Below are 19,498 nucleotides of genomic sequence, written 5' to 3' on the forward strand. Positions count from 1 at the left end.
CAGAGAGGATTTAGCCTGTCTGTAGAAAATTACACCATTAACCATATATAATGACAAATTAAGACTAAACAGCTGGCTTTTCAGAGAAAAACAAACAGATAAATGAGCTCAGATACCAGAAGATGACTCCACAAAGCAAGTCTCTTTTTCATGAAGTGGGTACATGCTTTCCCTCAATGACAGTGCACATAAGTCTGAAATTTCAATTTCCTCATGGCAAACACAACGATGGGAGGTATGGGAGCTGCTTTCTGTAAGAGAGGAAAAATAGCACTAAATGCGATCAAAAAGCTTTCCCCATAAAACAGTCTAGACTTGGAGGGAGCAAACACTCCAGCAGCCGTGGCTCTGCGCCATTAACAACTATAAAGATGCATGTACACGTCACATGAGGTACATGCCGACTGTCTACTAGAATGTGAAACACCCTTTCTACTCGTTGGGATTGCATCTAATAATATTTTATTCATACACATGCTTTCCTAGCATTTCATGTGTGCATAATTGCACCACAGTAAGTGTTGGATAAGTCATCAGACAAAAGTGACACTACAGGGGGGACAGTGGAGGGGAACAGTGAAAAGGGTGGTGATGTGCAGTTCCAAAAATTCCTCAGAGATGGCTGCAAGACAAATACCGAGGCTTTCAGCCAGCAGCTGGTCCTGTTCTTCTGCTCGCAGCCTCCTCCTCCCCACATACAATATAAAGATGCAAGTGCAGGCAGGTTACAAATGAGAGAGAAAAAAACCTGAATAAGGGTTAATAAAGATCAACCGTCACCAAAACACCAAAGGGTGAGGAACATTTTGCGGGAATAGTGGAGTCCAGAACCTTTAAACAAAAGGATCCAGAATTTTGTGGTGGACCAAAACCAGCGTCAGGCTCTTTATTACAGCATATTTTAAAATATAAAGCATATGAGCCGAGACACATGCAGGACTTTAACTCAGATGACTGAGGTTCTTGTTCTACACAATAATATTCTTTAATTTTTTAATACAATTAAAAAAATTCTTACATTTTGATTACTAACTTGAGACTTGACTTGATTTTGCCTTTTCTTTAGGCACTTTTCTTCCATGGTATATGTGTGCATCCCAACACAAACACAGAGATGCATGCCTTTATGCATTACTCTGCATTTAGGTATCTTTACATGTGTGTGTGAGAGAGAGAGACTGGGTGCGTGTCAGGATCCCTCCTTGCAAGAAGGTAGGACTTGCTCTCTTTGATCGGGGCCCTGCGGCTGTTCGGTCCTTTAATCTTATAATGGCTTCAATAACTGCAACCATATCTTCGTGACAGCAATTTCAAAGGCCCGGCAGGTTTAATGTACTGTGCATCACAATGCATACTGACAACATAAAACAGACACAAGAGGATAGATAACGAAACACTTCACCCGAGGAAAGAAAAAAAAAGACAGGCACAAAAACTGATTGGCAGTTTGCCACCTTGTGTCATAAAAAGTGTTTTGATGAAGGTTTGGGCTGTTGTTTCTGAAAGTCTGAAAGTAAAACATAATAACAACGATTTAGAGATGTGAGCACCTAAATTTTACTAAGTAGACATTATTAACAGTGTTACCATTTTACTACAGTGGCTTGATGCATGCTCAAATATCCAGGTAAGGAAATCTGAAGAAGCTGATTGTGTGGGAAAAACGTTTCGTCAATTGGATGAGCGAGGAAACGTTTCTCCCACTCAAAACACAGAACAGAATCAACTCTTTGGGATTTTACTACGGTATGATACTGAAACAATGCTTCTCAATGGTCTGGCGTCTATGTAAAGGATATTCTACTTTAATGTTTCATCTGTTCAACTTAAATTTTTGTCACGTGTAAAAAAACAAAACAAAAAAGCCCCCCAAAACACAGCTGTTAAATAAACATAGTGCTGTTAAAACCACAATGTTAGGATGTTATGCAATGACAGCAAAGTTCCTAAAGTTCATCCTTTAGATAATGTTTCAGATGCTGCCTTAAAGGCTCAAGTCAGGGAGCAAAAAGATGCTTAGATCAAAGTAATATTTGTCCATTGCTATTTTTAGGTGGATATAAGGTAAATCCCTCTTTCCACAGGGAATCACACGCTGTATGCCTGCATGAAAACACCGCTGCGCCTCAGCGGTGCTGTCAGATGTGATCTTTTGTCTCAAGATCACAGCAGAAATTAAATTAATTGATTTGGGAGTAACAGCATAAACAGTACTCCAAACAGTGTTCCCTATCACTTGTAATTTGGCTAAGTCACTGTTTGTTTTTGTTTTTTTAATTGATCTTTAATATGACATTTCATTGGCAGGTTTGCACAAATAAATGCTGCACTCCTTAACTGATGATGTGAAAGTCTTTCGCAATGTTTTTCTTGGATAGAAGTCACAGCATTGCTGGCATCGCGTGAACGATTGCTTGCGTCAAGCTTTCGAACTTTCAAGAATCACGAAAGTAAGGACTGACATTGGGTAAAAGATGAAAAGTTACTGCACTAGATTTTTCATCAAAATATACATTTTTATTTCTGTCTACGAGGAAAAGTGTGAGCACCATGCATGCGGGCGTGGGCACCGTCCACATAAATGCTTGCGTGAGATCAAAAACAAGCAGATTTAATACCAGTTTCGGGGTTAGGTGTTAGAGTATTCACATGATTTCACAATCACAGCCACACACACACCACTGAGGAGGGATCTGGATTCTCTGCCCGATTTTGGTATGAAATCGCACAATGTGATCTGAAGCCAGCTGACACCTACAACAATGCCAGATCTGTGAGTAAAGCCGTTCAGTGCGAGTGCTTGAGGCCGTGCCCAAACATGTTTACGCACCCGAAGGCATAGAGGAATGTCATTAAATGCTTGGGCGCTTTTATTACTTTTAATTAAATGAAAAAAAACATTAATAAGTATGTCCTTTTAAGTTCTGTAAAGTTTCAGCTCCTTTCAGAAATTCCTCCCTCTCTGTACTCACAGATGTACACACCTGACCCCTCCTCCGCTAATGAAGAGCCTCCCAGCCTGGTCCCGGTCACTCATCCTACTCGGCTCCCCTTTGTCTCCGTTGGTGGCGCGGGGGTGCGGGTGGGGGTAATTGGCTGAGCCTGCTCAGGTGAAAGCAGGCCTCTTGTCTGGGGACACAAAACCGTCTCTCTGTGTGTGTCTGCAGTGCTGCAAGGTCAAAAGGACATGCCATGTTCAGACACACACACACACACATATATTGAGGGACCTCTTCACTCATCCACTAGCCCCCAACAATCAGTGCAGCTACCTGGGAAAGGTAATTATTTGCTCTTGTGTCTGTCTTCTGGCTTTCAGAGCGCTCAGTTGCCGGCTCTGAGGGGAAACAGAGACAGTGGCAAGTTTGTTGGATTCATTTTTACTGGGTTTTACAGTAATGTTACCAGATTATCAGACAATCATGATTCCACTGTCTCAAACATCAGATTTTAATAACTTTAATAACAGCTATCTGATATAGATCAGGTGAGGAAACGTAGACAGTTCTGTCACAGAAAAGTGTGTCACTTTTCTTCTTCAAAATTACCACATAACCCACAACCAAAGCATTTCACGCTCACCAGCTGTTGCTCAATAGCTTCTCTGCTATGTCATGTATGTGTCTATTGTCCCTGAGGCTAAGTAACCATAACATTTTAGTAACTTCAAACAGTAAGTTTGTCATAAACACTGGATTGCCCAATTACTTGTATTCAAATACTTCAAATATTTCCCATCCATCTTATTTCCAAACACATTCATCATAGAAGTAGGTTGACTATTTCTGTTTGCAAGTAAAAACATCAACTTCACTGACTATTTGTTTTCAGGTCTTTGGTTTCAATGAAAATGTGCATTTGAAATCATCTCAGTGATGGTCACAGTCCACTGAAGGCATCTGTAAAGATAAAGATATAGCACCAAAGAGCTGCTGATCTTTAGAGAGCTCGCTCTGTTTCTCAATCCAACAACTCTTGCCTAAAAACCTCAAGGTGCTTTATATGTAACATAAAGACCCTGCCATGTTAGAGAGAAACCCCAACAATCAGACCAACTCCTATGAGCAAGCACTTGGCAACAGTGGGAAGGGAGAACTCTCTTTTAACAGGAAGAAACCTTCAGCAGATCCAGCCTCAGGGAGTGGCAGCCATCTGCTGCGGGTGAGGGGAAAGAGAGAAAGACAAAGCAGAGCAATTGCATCAGAGTGGATCACAGGAAGTCCCACAGCAGTCTAAACCTACAGCAGCATAACTATTGGATGGTTCGGGGTTATCTGATCCAGCCCCAACTATAAGCACTATATTCTACTTTTAAGATTGTAAGCCTCATCTTGAGAGAAGAGAGGGCATCTGTCTCCCAAATCCACACTGGGAGCTGGTTCCACAGAAGAGAGAGATGAAAGCTGAAGGCTCTGCCTCCCATTCTACTTGGAGGAACTCTGGGAACCACAAGTAAACCAGCAGTTTGAGACTGAACCGCTGTATTGGAGTGTTATGGTACTATAAAGTGAAGATAAGAGGGAGCCTTGTATGTGTGGAGAAGGATTTTTCATTCATTTTCTGGATCTAACAGGTAGCCAGTGAAGAGAAGCCAGTATGGGAGAAATATGCTCTCTCTTTCAAACATTCAGGAACAACTGAAGCATTTTTATGAAACTTTTATATCAAACTGATAACAGTGAATGACAGTAGTTCCACCCAGAAGCAATAAATGCATTTAGTAGTTTTCCTGCATCCCCTGAGATGCTGTAGTTTTAGAGTTACTGTGCTCTAAATGCACGAAAGACCACTGGGGTTTGGGTTTGTTTATAGTTTTTTAAATACATGTCAGTGACTCTTTAACAGTTAAAATGCTCTGTGTTCAGCCTCTTTTTATTACTCATTGCAAACCATCCACAGATGTGAAGACATTTCAGCTAAAATATCCATTACCATTCTTCTGGAGATGTCAGAGGAGAAACCTCTCAAAAACTCACCACAGTCATTTGGATTCATTCTCAGGAAATCTTGAATGTTGGTACAAAAATTAATGTCTATATGGTCAGTGTTTAAATGTAATCCTGGTTATGATATGAGAAGTCAGGGGATCACCAAAGTCATTAGCTCTCCTCTTTCCCCTCACCCCCAACCAGCCACTGAGAACAACTGCCCCTCCCTGAGCCTGGTTCTTCCTGCTTGCTCACAGGGGGTCGTCTGACTGTTGGGTTTTCATTGTAGGGTCTTTAACTTGCAATTTAAATCACCTTGAGGCAACTGTTGGTATGAATTGATTGATATATAAATGAAATTGAATTGAACTGAACATAGTTTCCCGATCAGCCTTATAATGCCACAATAAGCACATTTTGAGGAATTTAACAATTAACAAATGTTATCCTCTTGGGACTGCGAACATCTTGAACAATCATAAAGCCAACAGAACTGATATAGAATATGGACGCAAGTACTGGGCAGCCTACACATTATAACTACAGGAGCTATTCAGCCATGGAAACCCATGCCATGTAGCTCCAAGAGCACCATTTCTTTACTGAGTCAGCAGAGCCTCTGTAACTTTTCGGCTCTATGTGCCTCAGCACGACTCAAGACTCCACTGTAACATTATGTGATCTTCATGGCTGAGTTTCTATAGTTCCTAAACACTTCTTAGTACTACTTAGAGCTCAGTGCTGAATATCTAGAAAAGAAAGAAATTCACAGACTGACTTCTTATAACAGAGGAATCCCATAACTGTACCACTCTCGAATTCATTCGACTCCTTAGGATGACCCGGGCTTTCATAAACCTTTGTAAAGGCAGGCTGCATGTCTAGGTCCTTGATTTTATACACCTGTGGCAATGGGACTGAAAAAAAATGAATTCCAAGATTAAGAGTCCCAATTCTTTTGCCATCATTTTAGTACGCACCAAGGAAGTGGCCTGATAGACCAGTATTACTAATAACATAGCCGCACTGCTAGTATAGCTAAAAACAAGCACAGCACTGTTTGGTTTTTGTCAAAACTCTATAATGTACCAACCAGAGTCCTGCAGTGACAAAATTCTTTCCTCACAGATTTATGGTCTGCATGGGTGGCCCCACTGGGAAACAAAATCAGCACGGTACCATGGGACACTATACTGACACTGAATACACAAAGTTACACACAATGCATCACCCTTTGGCCTCTCACTCACCCTTGTGGAGCACTAGCTTTATTTAGCTTCTCCACTGCCCGTGACAGAAGGCAAAGACCTGAATTTTTTCAGTTCTCACTACATCACTTGACATCCATCACACTGAAGCTGATCAGGTTGAATGAATCATTTCTGGTGAAAACACAAACCCACAAATTTGGTTTCTGATGCCTCGTGTCAGAGCAGAAAAAGTGCTGGTGTGAAAATGAAACTGTTACACGAACAGTGGATCAGCATCTTGTAATCTAATACTCTCTCAAACGAAATCAACACCATGATGTGTCAAATAATAACCAGTAATTTTAAGCATCATATGTTTTCCTTATGCCTCTTTCAAGAACATAACAATGGGTGAAATTTTGTCCCTTTGTCACATCTCCGGCTAGAGTATCAATGCTGGACAGGAAAGTAACACAGCTTAGCTACAGAAAGACGAGCTAAGTGGGACAGGCAAACTGGATGAACTATCGCTTATTGCCCAAGAGCACAGTGATTGCACCTAAACATATCACGTATGCAGCAACAGCAACACTACACCATCTTCTCGTTTTGCACTTTTTCATGTAACTTCTTTATTCCAATATTTTACCAAATGCAATTTATTATTTTACCAACAGCAAAAATGTAGCTGTAGTGTAGCTGTTATTATTTTCACCTGGTGAGTGTCTGTCATCATGCTAGAAAGTGGACCTGGCAGGCGTTTGTACACCTGTGTGAATTGGCTTTGTTAACACTGCAGTGTTACAAGATGCAGACATAACTACACTGGCATGCTGTGGAATGTCTTTCCCATTACATTTCCTGAAACCTTCCATGCTATTTTAAAAACTGTAAAAACTTTAAATCTGAAAGATTTCAAACTGCATTCAACTACTTTGCCTGTGCTCAAAACCACATCATGTTTTCAGACCGTGCAATTAAAATAATGAATGCTAATGAGCACTGCAGCGCTGTGGTTTGACAAAACTGCAAAAAAAGAAACTGAAGGAAAAGCAGAAATAGAAGGAAAAATCCTTCTATGTCACCGTTGCTCAGATTTAAACTGAAGTTCCTGTTCTTGCTCATACTTCTCCCCCTGCCTCTCAGGTTGTTTCCATCCATTGTTCATCTCATCACCATGAACTACAGGATTAGGACCCAAGTTAGGATTGGGTAATCCAACCTAAAATCAAAATCACAATTAACATTTTACAGATTACAATTAATGAACAAAATAACCAACATAGGCACAAACCACTGATTAGAGGTTCATAATGTTGCAGACTTATAAACAGACTGAAAGAATGGTAAATGGCCTGTATTTGTATAGCGCTTTATTTAGTTCCTATGGACCCCAAAGCGCTTTACACATTCAGTCATCCACCCATTCACACACTGGTGATGGCAAGCTACATTGTAGCCACAGCCACCCTGGGGCGCACCGACAGAGGCGAGGTTGCCAGACACTGGCGCCACCAGGCCCTCTGACCACCACCAATAGGCAACAGGTGAAGTGTCTTGCCTAAGGACACAACGCCCGAGACTGTCGGAGTCGGGGCTCGAACCGGCAAACTTCCGATTACAAGACGAACTACCAACTCTTGAGCCACGATCGCCCCACAGGACAAGAAAACAAAAGTGATGCAAAATTGTGGCTGATGCAAAATTTGGAGAAAAGCATAAGTTCACCCACAGATAAGAGCCAAAGGACTCCACCACAGGCAGGAAACACACAAAGGAGAGGAGCAGACACTCAGACAAATACTAAAGTGAAAGGCAGGGCTTAAACACTCACACGTGATGTAATCAAAAGAAGTAGACACATGATGATAATGAGACATTGCTGAAACTGATCATATCAACACAGGGAACTAACAAAATAAAACAGGAAGTAACTCAACAGGTAAACACTGAACAAAGAGAAAAGGGCATCACAAAAAGATACTAGGGAGATTAGCACAATACATCAAATCACTCAGTAATATTAATAAATATGAATAGCTCAGTGTACTAACAACACTCATCGTGCTCAAATAATCGTGGAAATGACATCAAAATCAATCAGTCATAAATCATAAAATTAGGAAGCGTAATAAAGCCAAAGTAAAAGTCTTCAAGAAACACAAAAAGCTCTAATCAGGAGACCGGACTGAAAAATCTCAACTAAAGACTCAAAACAAAACTCACAGACCATGACACTCACCTTCAATGGCTGAGCACTCTGAACTGGCTTATATCAGTTTCATCACATCATTAGCAACAAGCGTGAACAGTTTTAAGATGCTCAGTTTACCCTCACTCTGTGACAGCTGGGATGGGCTCCATCCTGCCTGAGACACAGAATTAGATAAGTGATTAAGAATATGGATGGATGGGTTCATGGAGTTTAACGGTGTGATTCGACTGCAAGGTTGCCTCCAGTTTTTAACACTGCATAACAAAAAGATACTCTCTCCCCAACCGGTCGTGGCAGATGGCCCCACTCCTCCCTGAGCCTGGGGAGGTTTCTTCCTGTTTAAGGAGAGTTTTTCCTTCCCACTGTCGCCAAAGTGCTTGCTCATAGGGGGTCATATGATTGTTGGGTTTTTCTCTGTATGTATTATTGTAGGGTCTACCTTACAATATAAAGCGCTTTGAGGCGACTGTTGTTGTGATTTGGCGCTGTATAAATAAAACTGAACTGAAAGTGAATTGAACACCAATCCAAACGCAGTGATATAAACTGTTTTTTTGGCAAGAAAACAAAAGCTTTTTTTGTTTAAGATCCATAAAAGTCAAAAAGTCAAAAAGTTATCATTTATTATTATCATGATTATGAATTAAGTATCCTTATAGGACTTGTAGGAATATTCTTATCTTAGCATAAAAGGAAATAAACCTAAAAAAAAATCAACATGAACATTTAGAGACCAAAATGTTTTAAAACGTAGTTCACAGGAGCTATGTTAATATAACAATACTGATTAAATGATAATAAAACTAATACTAAAACCATCATTTTCTTGGATTAGTAAAGGAACACACTACAAAGCCAGCTAAGACACAAAGGGAAAGCAACTCTCACAGTTTAAAAAAGTTGAACTTCGTAACTACTGGGTGAAATGTGTATATAAATGATGAGTTTCAGTAACGTTCTCTGCGGTTTCTGATCTGGGTTTTTATATGTGAGCTGTATGAAAGCCAGCAGACAACTTGGAGGACAGCTTGAGAGCCTGGATGCCTTCCTGTCTCACATACAAGGAAGATGCTTGAGGTAGATACAAGTATCAGGAGTTAAAAACACAGAGGAAAGCCTGTTCTAAAAAACTATTTTAGTTTTACTGTCACTGACTTATCCTGAATCATTCCCTATTTACACATTTGCTGAATTACTTCACAGTGTTGGCTTCTGGTACAGTTAAATTGTTTTGGGAGTAACTGTGAGGTTTTTTTTTAATACATATAATTTTGGCTCTGAACGCCACCACAATAGATTTAAAATGAAATAATCATATAACATCTTCATATAAACAATAATCTTATTAAATACCACAAACTCTGTATTTTTTAACATATATCATAAAATCTACTGATTCTGATTGGCATGACTTTACACAAAAGAAATCTCAACAGGTGGAACGGGTGAATTGGCCTCGAGGCACTGAGTGAATTGGTAGCTGACACTCAGCTGCTGTTACAGGCTCAGAGACATCAGCCTGAAACTAAGACGGAAAGAAGTGAGACCGGTTCTTCCCATCCCACATGAATAAAAATGCGAGGATTATAGATGACGTTAAATAAAACCTGCCAGCCTTTAAGTTAGCAATTTAGTTACTCAATCATAACCTATACTCTTTAATCAGACTCACTGTGAAATCTCTCCATACAATTAGTTTCTTTTATAAATCGTTTGAATATTTTCACATTTTTCAGAAAGTAGCTCAAACTTTCTCTCTCAGAATTTTAACTTTTTTCCTTTTATTGTGTCCAAGATTTTTAAACACCACAAAAGTTCCACAGAAATCAGAAGCCTTCAGTTACTACTGAGCTGGATCCATTTTCTCCACAATATCAGGGGACTGATAAAAACGTCAACTGTGATATCACGGATCAGCGGATCATCATTACTGCTCAAGTTCCTCATTAGATCTGATCCTGAATACACACAAAAGATATGCAATCAGCCAATAATCTACTCAAGAACAGTCAAATGTGGAGCAGCCTTATCTCATTAGGCTGTCACCTTGATGCAAATGACTTCATTAGTCCTGAATGCTACTAAACCATTTAGCTAAAATGAGCGTGAGTAAACCTTTTAGCACTGCTGGTAGCTAAATACTCTAATACAGCAGGGATGTAATCTTTTGTTTAACATAAGGAGTGCCTTAAATAGCGTGTGGGATGATGCTGGATCAAACATGCAGTTCAGGCATTTCCAGATTTGTAACAAAATGTAAAAACTCTTTCAGTTTAGGTTTGTGTCATCTTGGAGTTGCTGTAGTTCTGAATTTGAAAGGATTCGGCGCTACAGTACTTTAAAAAGTCCCAGTCTAGCCAGGTCAGAGGTAAAGAGTCTTGTACCCTTGTAATCAGACTGTTTAAGCCAACAGGCGTCAGTGTCTGGCCTCAGGAAGAGCAGAATTAAAGATTAGAGGGTCTCGGGGCAATGTTGTTGCCATACCTCTTTCCCATGATTCTCCTTGTTGGTTTGCGTTTGTTCTTATTTCCTCTCCTCCCCGACTCCTTTAGATATCTTTCTAGAATGTAACTAGCCAGTCTCCGTGCTGTCGTTATGCTTTCTTTTTTCTCTCTAACCACTTTGTTGCTTATTCATGCCATGCATGGCAGCGTATTTATCCAAGATAACAGCTGGGTTTCCCCTCAGTTTGTGGGTGATGGAGGATAATTGCTGTTAGTGTGTGTTTGTCTCTCTCTCTCTCTCTCTCTTTCTCCCTCTTGTGTGTGTGTGTGTGTGTGTGTGTGTGTGTGTGTGTGTGTGTGTGTGTGTGTGTGTGTGTGTGTGTGTCTCTGTGTCCCCACAGACTACATAAGTAAATTGTTCCTGGCTGCTCTGAACACAGCTACTGTTTGGACAGGAACAGAAAAACAATGTGTATTTATGGTCATGTGTGCGCCTCTAAATGAGAAAATGACAGTGATTGTGAAACATATTTTGTCCCAAGCCTGACTGCACTCATTAGCATAGAAGAAATGTTTTCAGAGGATCAGGTTTTGATATGATCTTGAAAATCTATGTCTAACATCCCCCACAGGCTGTCGATCAAAGATGAACTTCAGTATTCTTTTGGCACATGTCATTCTCCCAGTTCTTTTGAACTGGTTTTAAACTGGATTTTATTTCACACAATATTAACAATAATAGTTCTTTTCTTTAAACACATCTACATTTGTCTTTTACTTTATAGCTTACTGTTGAAACTTTATCCTTTGCAACTATTAACTTTTTTAAATTGTTGTTGTTGTTGTTAAATCCTTTACTTGTGGCATTAAAGAGCTGTTCAGAATTATTGCAAACATGGATGCATCAGTTTACTTCAAGCCAACTGTATCGGCTGACAGTTTAACTAACTGTGACAGTTTAGCTCAAACAGAGTTCCTTTAGCTGTTGCAGATTGTTAGCAGTTAGCAATAATTTGTTATCAACTCTATCTGCATTTTACCCATAACTGAGAGCCAACAGTTGCTATGTTTGTTTGTTTAACTGATGTTCCTTGCTTGCTAACTAATTTTAAAAGATCAAGCTTATAGTCAGGACTGGACCAAGTGAGCCTGAACTAGCTGCAATAGGTTTAGGCTGCTGGGTGGCTTTATGATGGCACTGAGCACTTAACCCATTTTCATTCCCATGCTTTTATACACCACTATTGCATTAATCATTACTAATTATCCAGCTCTGGCTGTCTTCCATAATGTGTCATCCCCCAACCCCCCGCTATGGTTCTGCTGGAATTTCATCCTGATAAAAGGGAGTTTTTCCTTCCCACTTTTGCCATGTGCTTTCTCACAGGGACTTATATGATGTTCAGGTTTTCCCTCTAATATTCTATTTTGAGCTCTAGCTTACAATATCAAACACCTTGAGGCGACTGTTGATGTGAATTGGCACTAAATGAATAAAACTAAATTAAAGTAGTCTGTTATGTGTTTTTAAATGACACACACCCACAGCACCACACCACAACAAAATAAAACACTTTCTAAATGACAACAAACAAAATGAGATATCCATCTTTTAGCAATGTTTTTAAATCAAGTAACATGACAAACCAGACACAAACCAAGAAGGAAAAAAAGGGACAGCTTTGGACTTAATTAGAAATGCAAACAGCTGACAGTGAAACAGCTTTTTGTGTTTACCGAGTTAACATGTTTGTGCATCCAGGGTAAGATCTGTCTGTCTGCTCAACTGTAATCTTAAGTAATTGTGTTTGGAAAGCACTCAAACTGAAAGACTTCCTCCCTTTTAAAAACTGTGACAAAAGAGAAACCTGAGCCCAGGGCAGTTCTTTATCTGTATCCATCTCTCTAGTCTCTGTTACTTGTATTTTTACATGACCTGACTGTAACAAGGTCTTTGACGACCCAAGGTAAATCACTGATTTTTGCACATTGTATGGGTTTGTTTTTTATTGTTTTTCCTAAGCAAAATTCAGCAGAATTCAGTGTGTTAGTGTTATGGACAAATTCAGTTATATTAATCAGCTATAAACCTCTAAACATCTATCACAATCCCACAAAACACAAAATAAAGCAGACATACTTTTCTTTTTCAGCATAAGAACATAGTAAGTGGTTTTAGATGCAGCAGGCCCAGAGCACCTCAACACGTCTGTATGCTTTCAAGCATCTGAAGGTGACTGAGAGTGAAAGCAAAGGGAAGCAAGTGTGAAGTTTTTCCTCAGGAAACAGAGTCCATTTCCACTTGGCTCACAGACAGAACCGGAATTTGTTTTGCGTAAGCTCAGCAGGTCAAAAATAACAGAGTATAAAAGCAGAGTGCTGCAGGACACCGCCTGTGACAACACCTGCAGGAGCGGGGAGAGATGGAACAAAAGTAACGCTGCTTTCTGTGGCTTAGCTGCAATTTACGGATTTACAGAAACTAAACCCAATATCTGAGATACGGGCAAGTGAAATGTTGTGCTGCGATATCAGTTATCTGTAAGAATATTAGACTACTGTTATCTTAACATCAAATCATGTAATGTAGTCTATGCATACAGTCCGTATTTATAAGTTTCTCCATACATACTGACATACTGTAACCGACGCACGCAGCCAGTGAACATACTGCTATACCTTCTTCTTTCTGTTTCTTCTTTAAATATTGAGTAAATTTCATTGGCTTTGTATCTGCTCTCTGCTCAGTGACAACAAAACTGAATAAAAAAATTTAAAAAACATTTTTTAATAACATATTTTTCAGTAGACAAGAACTCCTTTTTTATATATCTGCATGTCAAACTGAAAGGTAAAAGTGAATTCATCCTCCCACTCCAGAGGGAAAGGAATATAATCTGTGTATATAGTTAGTAATCTGTATCTCAACATTATTTTAGAAAGTATACAACTAGTTTGCCATGGAATATTACTCTAATGGGGTGATAACAGGCATGCAAAGGGACAGAGACAAATGGTGGCTGGAGGGGGGGCATTATTCATGGATCTGTTTTACTTCTTTTCTTGGAGTCTTCAGTTTTTTGTTTTTTGTTTTTCCCACCACGAAACCCAGTCAACCTGTGCATTATCATAAGAATGACTGCAGGGTGCCGTATGGTGCCCTTTTGCGGGGGAAGATCGTTTCGAAACATGTAGCCCTTTGTTTACCATCAGATTAACCGGTTGTTCGGATTGGCCTCGGGAATGAGCAGCTTCACATGCAGAGATCAATGTAGGACAAATAAGTATGTCAGAGATTGGAAAGAAACTGGTAAGATGCCACATTTGCTGAGTTTAAAGGCACTCAATGTTTTGTTCTCGATTTCAACAATATTAGTTCGAAAACACACAAACACGTTATTTTAATCACTTCATTGTACTGAAGGGCACCTCAGCAAAGCATATATGCCAAATATATCTTGGAATATTTGATACACAGAGTTAAAATTCCATTCCTAAGCTGCCCTCTGTAGCTTCCTCACGGGAAATGTTCGGCTTCCCCTGAGAGATACACTAGATTTACTGCTGTAGAGGTGAACTCGATGCTTTTCCACGCGTTTATGTTGTGATATGGAAGTCATCGCAGAAAGCTGAAGAATAAATAAATAACCTACAAGCACAGTGAGAAAGGTTAGTTTTATGTGTTATTAAGCCTCGTCATTATTTACCAGCATATTTGTGATGAGTGAAAACAAACCTATATATTCACCACGTTAAATCAAAAATTATTAAATCCAGTCAATTCAATCAAAAGAATTATTTTCGGTTTGGGAATTTATTTTAGTTTTCATTCAGCTTATTTGTTTTCCTCTTTCTGTTTTACATTTATAGCAGCGGTTACCTGATACGAACCCTGTTTGGTTTAACCTGTTTGCACTATTTGCTGTGTGAATGTGCAGGTGATGGGGGAGGTGTGTACGTGTGTGCGCGCAAGAGGAGGGGTTAAACCACACTTCCGTGTGCTCAACCGTAGACCACTATAAAAAGTCCATCAGTCAGGCTGTTACTCATATCCTGAATCCTGGTTACACTCAGAGAGCACACGGACGCGGAGGACAGCATCTGCAGGACTTCGCCGTTTTAAACGCTTTTTAAAAACGGTCAACATGGCTGTGGCTGAAGCAGTGATGCCTGCCTTAATCTCGTTTCCGAGTCTCAAAGGACTGGATAATGTAAGTACATTTAAGTACGGCACATTGTGGTAACTCTAGTGTGTTATCATATGTTTGTAGATTTATTTCTCACTGTTGATCGACTATGCAGCTTGGCTTTCTTCTAACTTTAAGTTTTTTTTATTTTGCGCTCCTTTACATCTTTAAAAGGTGGATGAGGGTGTGCAGAACAGCGCAACAGGTGACGCAAATAACCCGCCGTGGGAAGTGGAGTTCAACATGGTGCGTTCTCCTGCTTTACCCTCCAAAGATGACGACGAGCTGGGAAAGTTTTTGGATCTCGATTTTATTTTGTCCAACACCATCGGCCGCGATGCTCTAAGCGACAGCGACGGCAATGGGAACATCCCACCAACGCAGCAGCAGAACTGCATGTATTCTCTCCCGGATTCGCCGGAAAGCTGCAGCGGTGGTTCCGTGCCAGAGTGCAGCGATCATCCTCCCTCTCACCTGGGCTGCCACGGGACTGCAAACGTCGCAAAGTCGAGCCCACCTCACAGTCTTATGGTGGAGCTTCTCAGGCCTGAGATGGGTTACCCGGCTGATGCTTCACCAGACTGCGCAGGCAAGGAGAGAGACGACCGGGAATTCACCGAACTGCGAGCTTTGAATTCTGCTTCAATTCCATCGGCTCCCCTTCACCGCCCAGCTGCCACCGCACCGATCCCGCTTGGATATAAAATCAAAATCGAGTCTGGGGGTCCATCTTGCATGATGGCCGCAAGCAGTGGGAACTTTATGGAACACGTTCACGGGAAAAACCTAATGCAACCAGTAACCTTTACGCACCACCAGGCTGCATTCCATGGTGGGTTGCAGGCTCACGGCGCGCATCCCATGCAGCACGCTGCATCCCACGGACATACGGCACACTACCACTTAAATGCGCAAATGAGCTCTCACCATCCCAGTAATCAAAGCCATCTCCAGGGCCAATATATGAACGCGCCATATCACCCGATTTACGCACATCAGGGTGCGCCATCGTTTCAGGGACACTACAACGCGCAGAGAGAGCCGGTCCACGTTCACCAGCAGCAGCAGCAACAGCATCCACTGTCGATGCAGGGGATGGTGCTCACTCCTCCCTCTTCTCCTTCTCCGGTTCTGCTCGAGTTTTACTCGCAGGATGAGGCCGGGTGCATGAAGCAGAAACGAGCCCGCAGGTCGTGGGCTAGAAAACGTGCTGCCACCCACAACTGCGAGTTCCCCGGCTGTGGAAAGACCTACACAAAGAGCTCCCATCTCAAAGCGCACATGAGAACACACACAGGTGAGAATCTAATATCCTTTTTGTTTTCTTCTGCTTTTTTTTGTTTGTTTGTTTTGTGAGCATGCCATATAAAATATGTTAATATGCTTCTGTTTACGTTTTTCAGGTGAGAAGCCCTACCACTGTAACTGGGAAGGATGCGGCTGGAAGTTCGCCAGATCAGACGAATTGACCCGCCACTTCAGAAAGCACACCGGACACAGACCCTTCCAGTGCCACCTCTGCGAACGTGCCTTCTCCCGTTCAGACCACCTGGCTCTCCACATGAAGAGGCACATGTAGGCCACAGTTCTTCTGGACTCTTGCATCCATAAGAATCCACCCCTCAGAAGAGGACCGACTTGGTTTCGCCCTGCTGGACTGTCCAAAATCTGTGTAGCATGAACTGTTCCCCCAGATGGACAGTTGCAGTTGTCACCTTCCACTCCCCTCTTATATTTTTATTACCACTTGTATCATATACTGCTAAATTAAGTGCCTCTGGTGGTTACTGTACATACAGAATCTGTGCATACATGTATAACACTGCCTAAATTATAGTTCAGTAGTATTTAAGACACTTCCTCACACTGTCTCTAAAATAAGTTATTGACTTGACGTGAGTGCCTTTCCAGAATTACATAGGCCTATTTGCTCATCCTGAGCAGTTTTTGTATTTTTGTAATGTTTACATCTTGTATCTTTGATACTATAATCAGTCAGGGTGGTAATGACTTTTTTGTATTCTGTTTTCTTATCGTAGATAAACATTTGCTAAGCATTGTAGACTGCTGTGGATCTTTATAGTTTGGTTCAGCAAAGATTCAGGTACTAAAGATTGTTTATAGGATCCCAAGAAACCAGTGCAGTGTGAAATGTATTATTTTTTTTATGAGAGTTTTTGGCAAAGTTGTCCCTGTGTTTTGTTTTGTTTTGTTTTTTATGTTTGCTGTGAGAGAATCCACTGCAACCAATGGTCTATTTGGTGTACTTGAAAATGAAATTGCAGAGCTAACAGTGTCATTCTCCTAACATGCAGTTGTTTTAAATTGCGCTCAAGTGCTCCAAAATAAAAGTTTGTTTACAAATGCACCAAGTTTGTTATTGTGTATTTTTCACTCATATGTAATATCTCCAGAAGCAGATTTGTCTGGTCATGGTGTTTTATCCTTCCTTCTGTGTCCTGTGTGATCCCACAGTCCCAAGAATGGGCAAAAGCTTAGTGGGTGCATGTGTTACACTAGTCCATGGTTGGAAATGTAGGGGACAAAGTTTGTGCCTAACATCCCATCAGTCACTGACAAAAAAAATAAGACTCGAAGTGAAATCTTACTGAAATTACTGGATATAGAAGCATCAGTAAGCTCTTGTTGCTTTACCTACACAAATTTTACTCATTTAACTCTGCTTCACTTCCTGTCTCCTGGCTTCAAACCCCACAGTTTAAAACCACGGTTTGCCCTTAATGGCCAGGTGTTCCTCTAATAACAGAACACATCCATGTTATTGAACAAGGATGTTGCTACCAAAAAATTTCAGTTTTTTTCCCATATTTTTCAAGTTGAAAAAACTGAAATACTTTCATTTATTTTAAATGCTTAGATATCCTGACCTGCTCTGTACTGCCATCTGAAATCACAAAATTTCTAACTACAATAAAGCCACTTTTCATGGAGGATTAATGACTCAAACAGCTTTGGATCACTACTTATGAAAGACTGCCATCTAATGTCATTTCATATAATAACATTATCTTTAACAGGGTGTTCAATGTCCTGAACTATCCTCTTGCATGTATGTAGTGTTCAATTGTCCAATATTTATTTAGAGATGGTAAAATCTGGAATCAGGAATATGTTCCACATTGCTTTGTGATACAATGACTTCTCTTTCCTTTGTGATCACTGTTATACTTGAGAATCAGAATATTTTAATCCCAGAGAAAAATTATGTTTAGAAACGACTTTAGAGTCAGTTGAAAAGATATGAAGAGAACCCAGAGTAAATCATGAGACAGAAATTCAACCACGACAGTCACAGCACTGCGTTTCTGCCAAGAGGAAGCTTGATATACAACAGTATGCTCAATGTGTTCAATTTACAACCAACATTCAAACAGATCACTAATTAGCATGGGAGCAATAAAGGACCAAACGGTCAAAGAGGACTGCTTTGTTGTTCCACCTCAGTTTGATAGCTCAATTAACCGTGTGAAAACACTGGGGACTGGGGTCCTGCTTCTGTCTGCCATGGAACATGTAGAGAAACCTGTTTTGCACTGTGCAGGTATCCATATACTAATTCCCCACAAGTACCCGTGCTTTACAGCTCACAGCTCCTCCTACACAGGAAGGCGGACTTGCCCATGTATGAACTGGGGATCTATTGTGAAGCGATTTACTGATAATAAAACCAACCGTCTACAATAAAAATGCATCCCAGGTGCCGACGCACTGTCACCACACCCGGACATTTGACGAGCTTTTCATGTCTGCTTAAGCAACACTGCCCTCTATTGTTAATGTATACGATAAACTATCTCCACCTGTTTGTGGGCGAAATGCGATGAACTGCCATTTACTACTAATATTTAAATGTTGGTTGTAAATGGGAAATGGTACTTAAACCATGAAATGTTGCCGGAGAAGATAAAGGAGCCAACGATGAAAGAAAAGTCGTTTTTAGCTGCTAGTTTTCCCACTTCGGACTGTTAAAACAACAGCGCCGTTGACTGTCTCACTCCTCCCCTGTTTTAATAACCTCTCAGTAAAAATGTTAGCAAAGAGCCAGTTAGCGGACTGATCGTTGGGCTACTTAATTAAACGTAATTCGTTTTCTGTTGTAAATGTTTTTTAATTGTTCTCATTTGTCTTTTTAAATCATACATTGCTAAATTGAGGGATTTTACACATACGGAATCAAGGTTATTATAGTTCATTCAAACTAAACTAAGACTAGATGTGGGAAAAACGTAACATAAGTTAATCGCATTAAAGATAAAAACTAGACTTTAGAATAAAAAAAATAAACAAATTAAAATGACTGAGTGAACTTGGAAAACTAACTAAAATAAAAGTGTTTTAGTAATCGACTCTACAAGTCTCAATAAACATGCTTACTGTGTTGACTGTGAGCCAACTGCTTTCATTTCATGCTCCTGATGTATATAAAAGACTAAAACTAACACTGAAACTAAGAGGAATTAAACTGAAAGTAAACACGTTCATAAAAACCAAAGTGAAACAAGAAAATCAACTC

At 40.4% G+C, this 19,498-nt stretch overlaps 1 protein-coding gene and 1 long non-coding RNA gene across 2 annotated transcripts; one reads left to right on the top strand and one right to left on the bottom strand.

Moving 5' to 3' along the window:
- Positions 1-1,263: 1,263 nt before the first annotated feature.
- Positions 1,264-3,334, bottom strand: LOC120434343. Its single transcript, XR_005609058.1, has 3 exons — positions 3,273-3,334; positions 2,985-3,169; positions 1,264-1,507 (listed from the first exon to the last, which is right to left on the bottom strand). It is a non-coding gene; the product is annotated as an uncharacterized LOC120434343 (long non-coding RNA).
- Positions 3,335-14,827: 11,493 nt separating this feature from the next.
- On the top strand, positions 14,828-17,332 carry klf17 (Kruppel-like factor 17). Its single transcript, XM_031730721.2, has 3 exons — positions 14,828-14,988; positions 15,139-16,261; positions 16,368-17,332. Exons 1-3 carry the CDS (start codon positions 14,923-14,925, stop codon positions 16,541-16,543), a joined length of 1,365 nt encoding a protein of 454 aa, XP_031586581.1. The 5' UTR covers positions 14,828-14,922; the 3' UTR covers positions 16,544-17,332.
- The last annotated feature ends 2,166 nt before the right edge of the window (positions 17,333-19,498 follow it).

This window comes from Oreochromis aureus, linkage group 18 (assembly GCF_013358895.1).
Source record: "Oreochromis aureus strain Israel breed Guangdong linkage group 18, ZZ_aureus, whole genome shotgun sequence".
In the NCBI taxonomy this organism is placed as follows: Eukaryota; Metazoa; Chordata; class Actinopteri; order Cichliformes; family Cichlidae; genus Oreochromis; species Oreochromis aureus.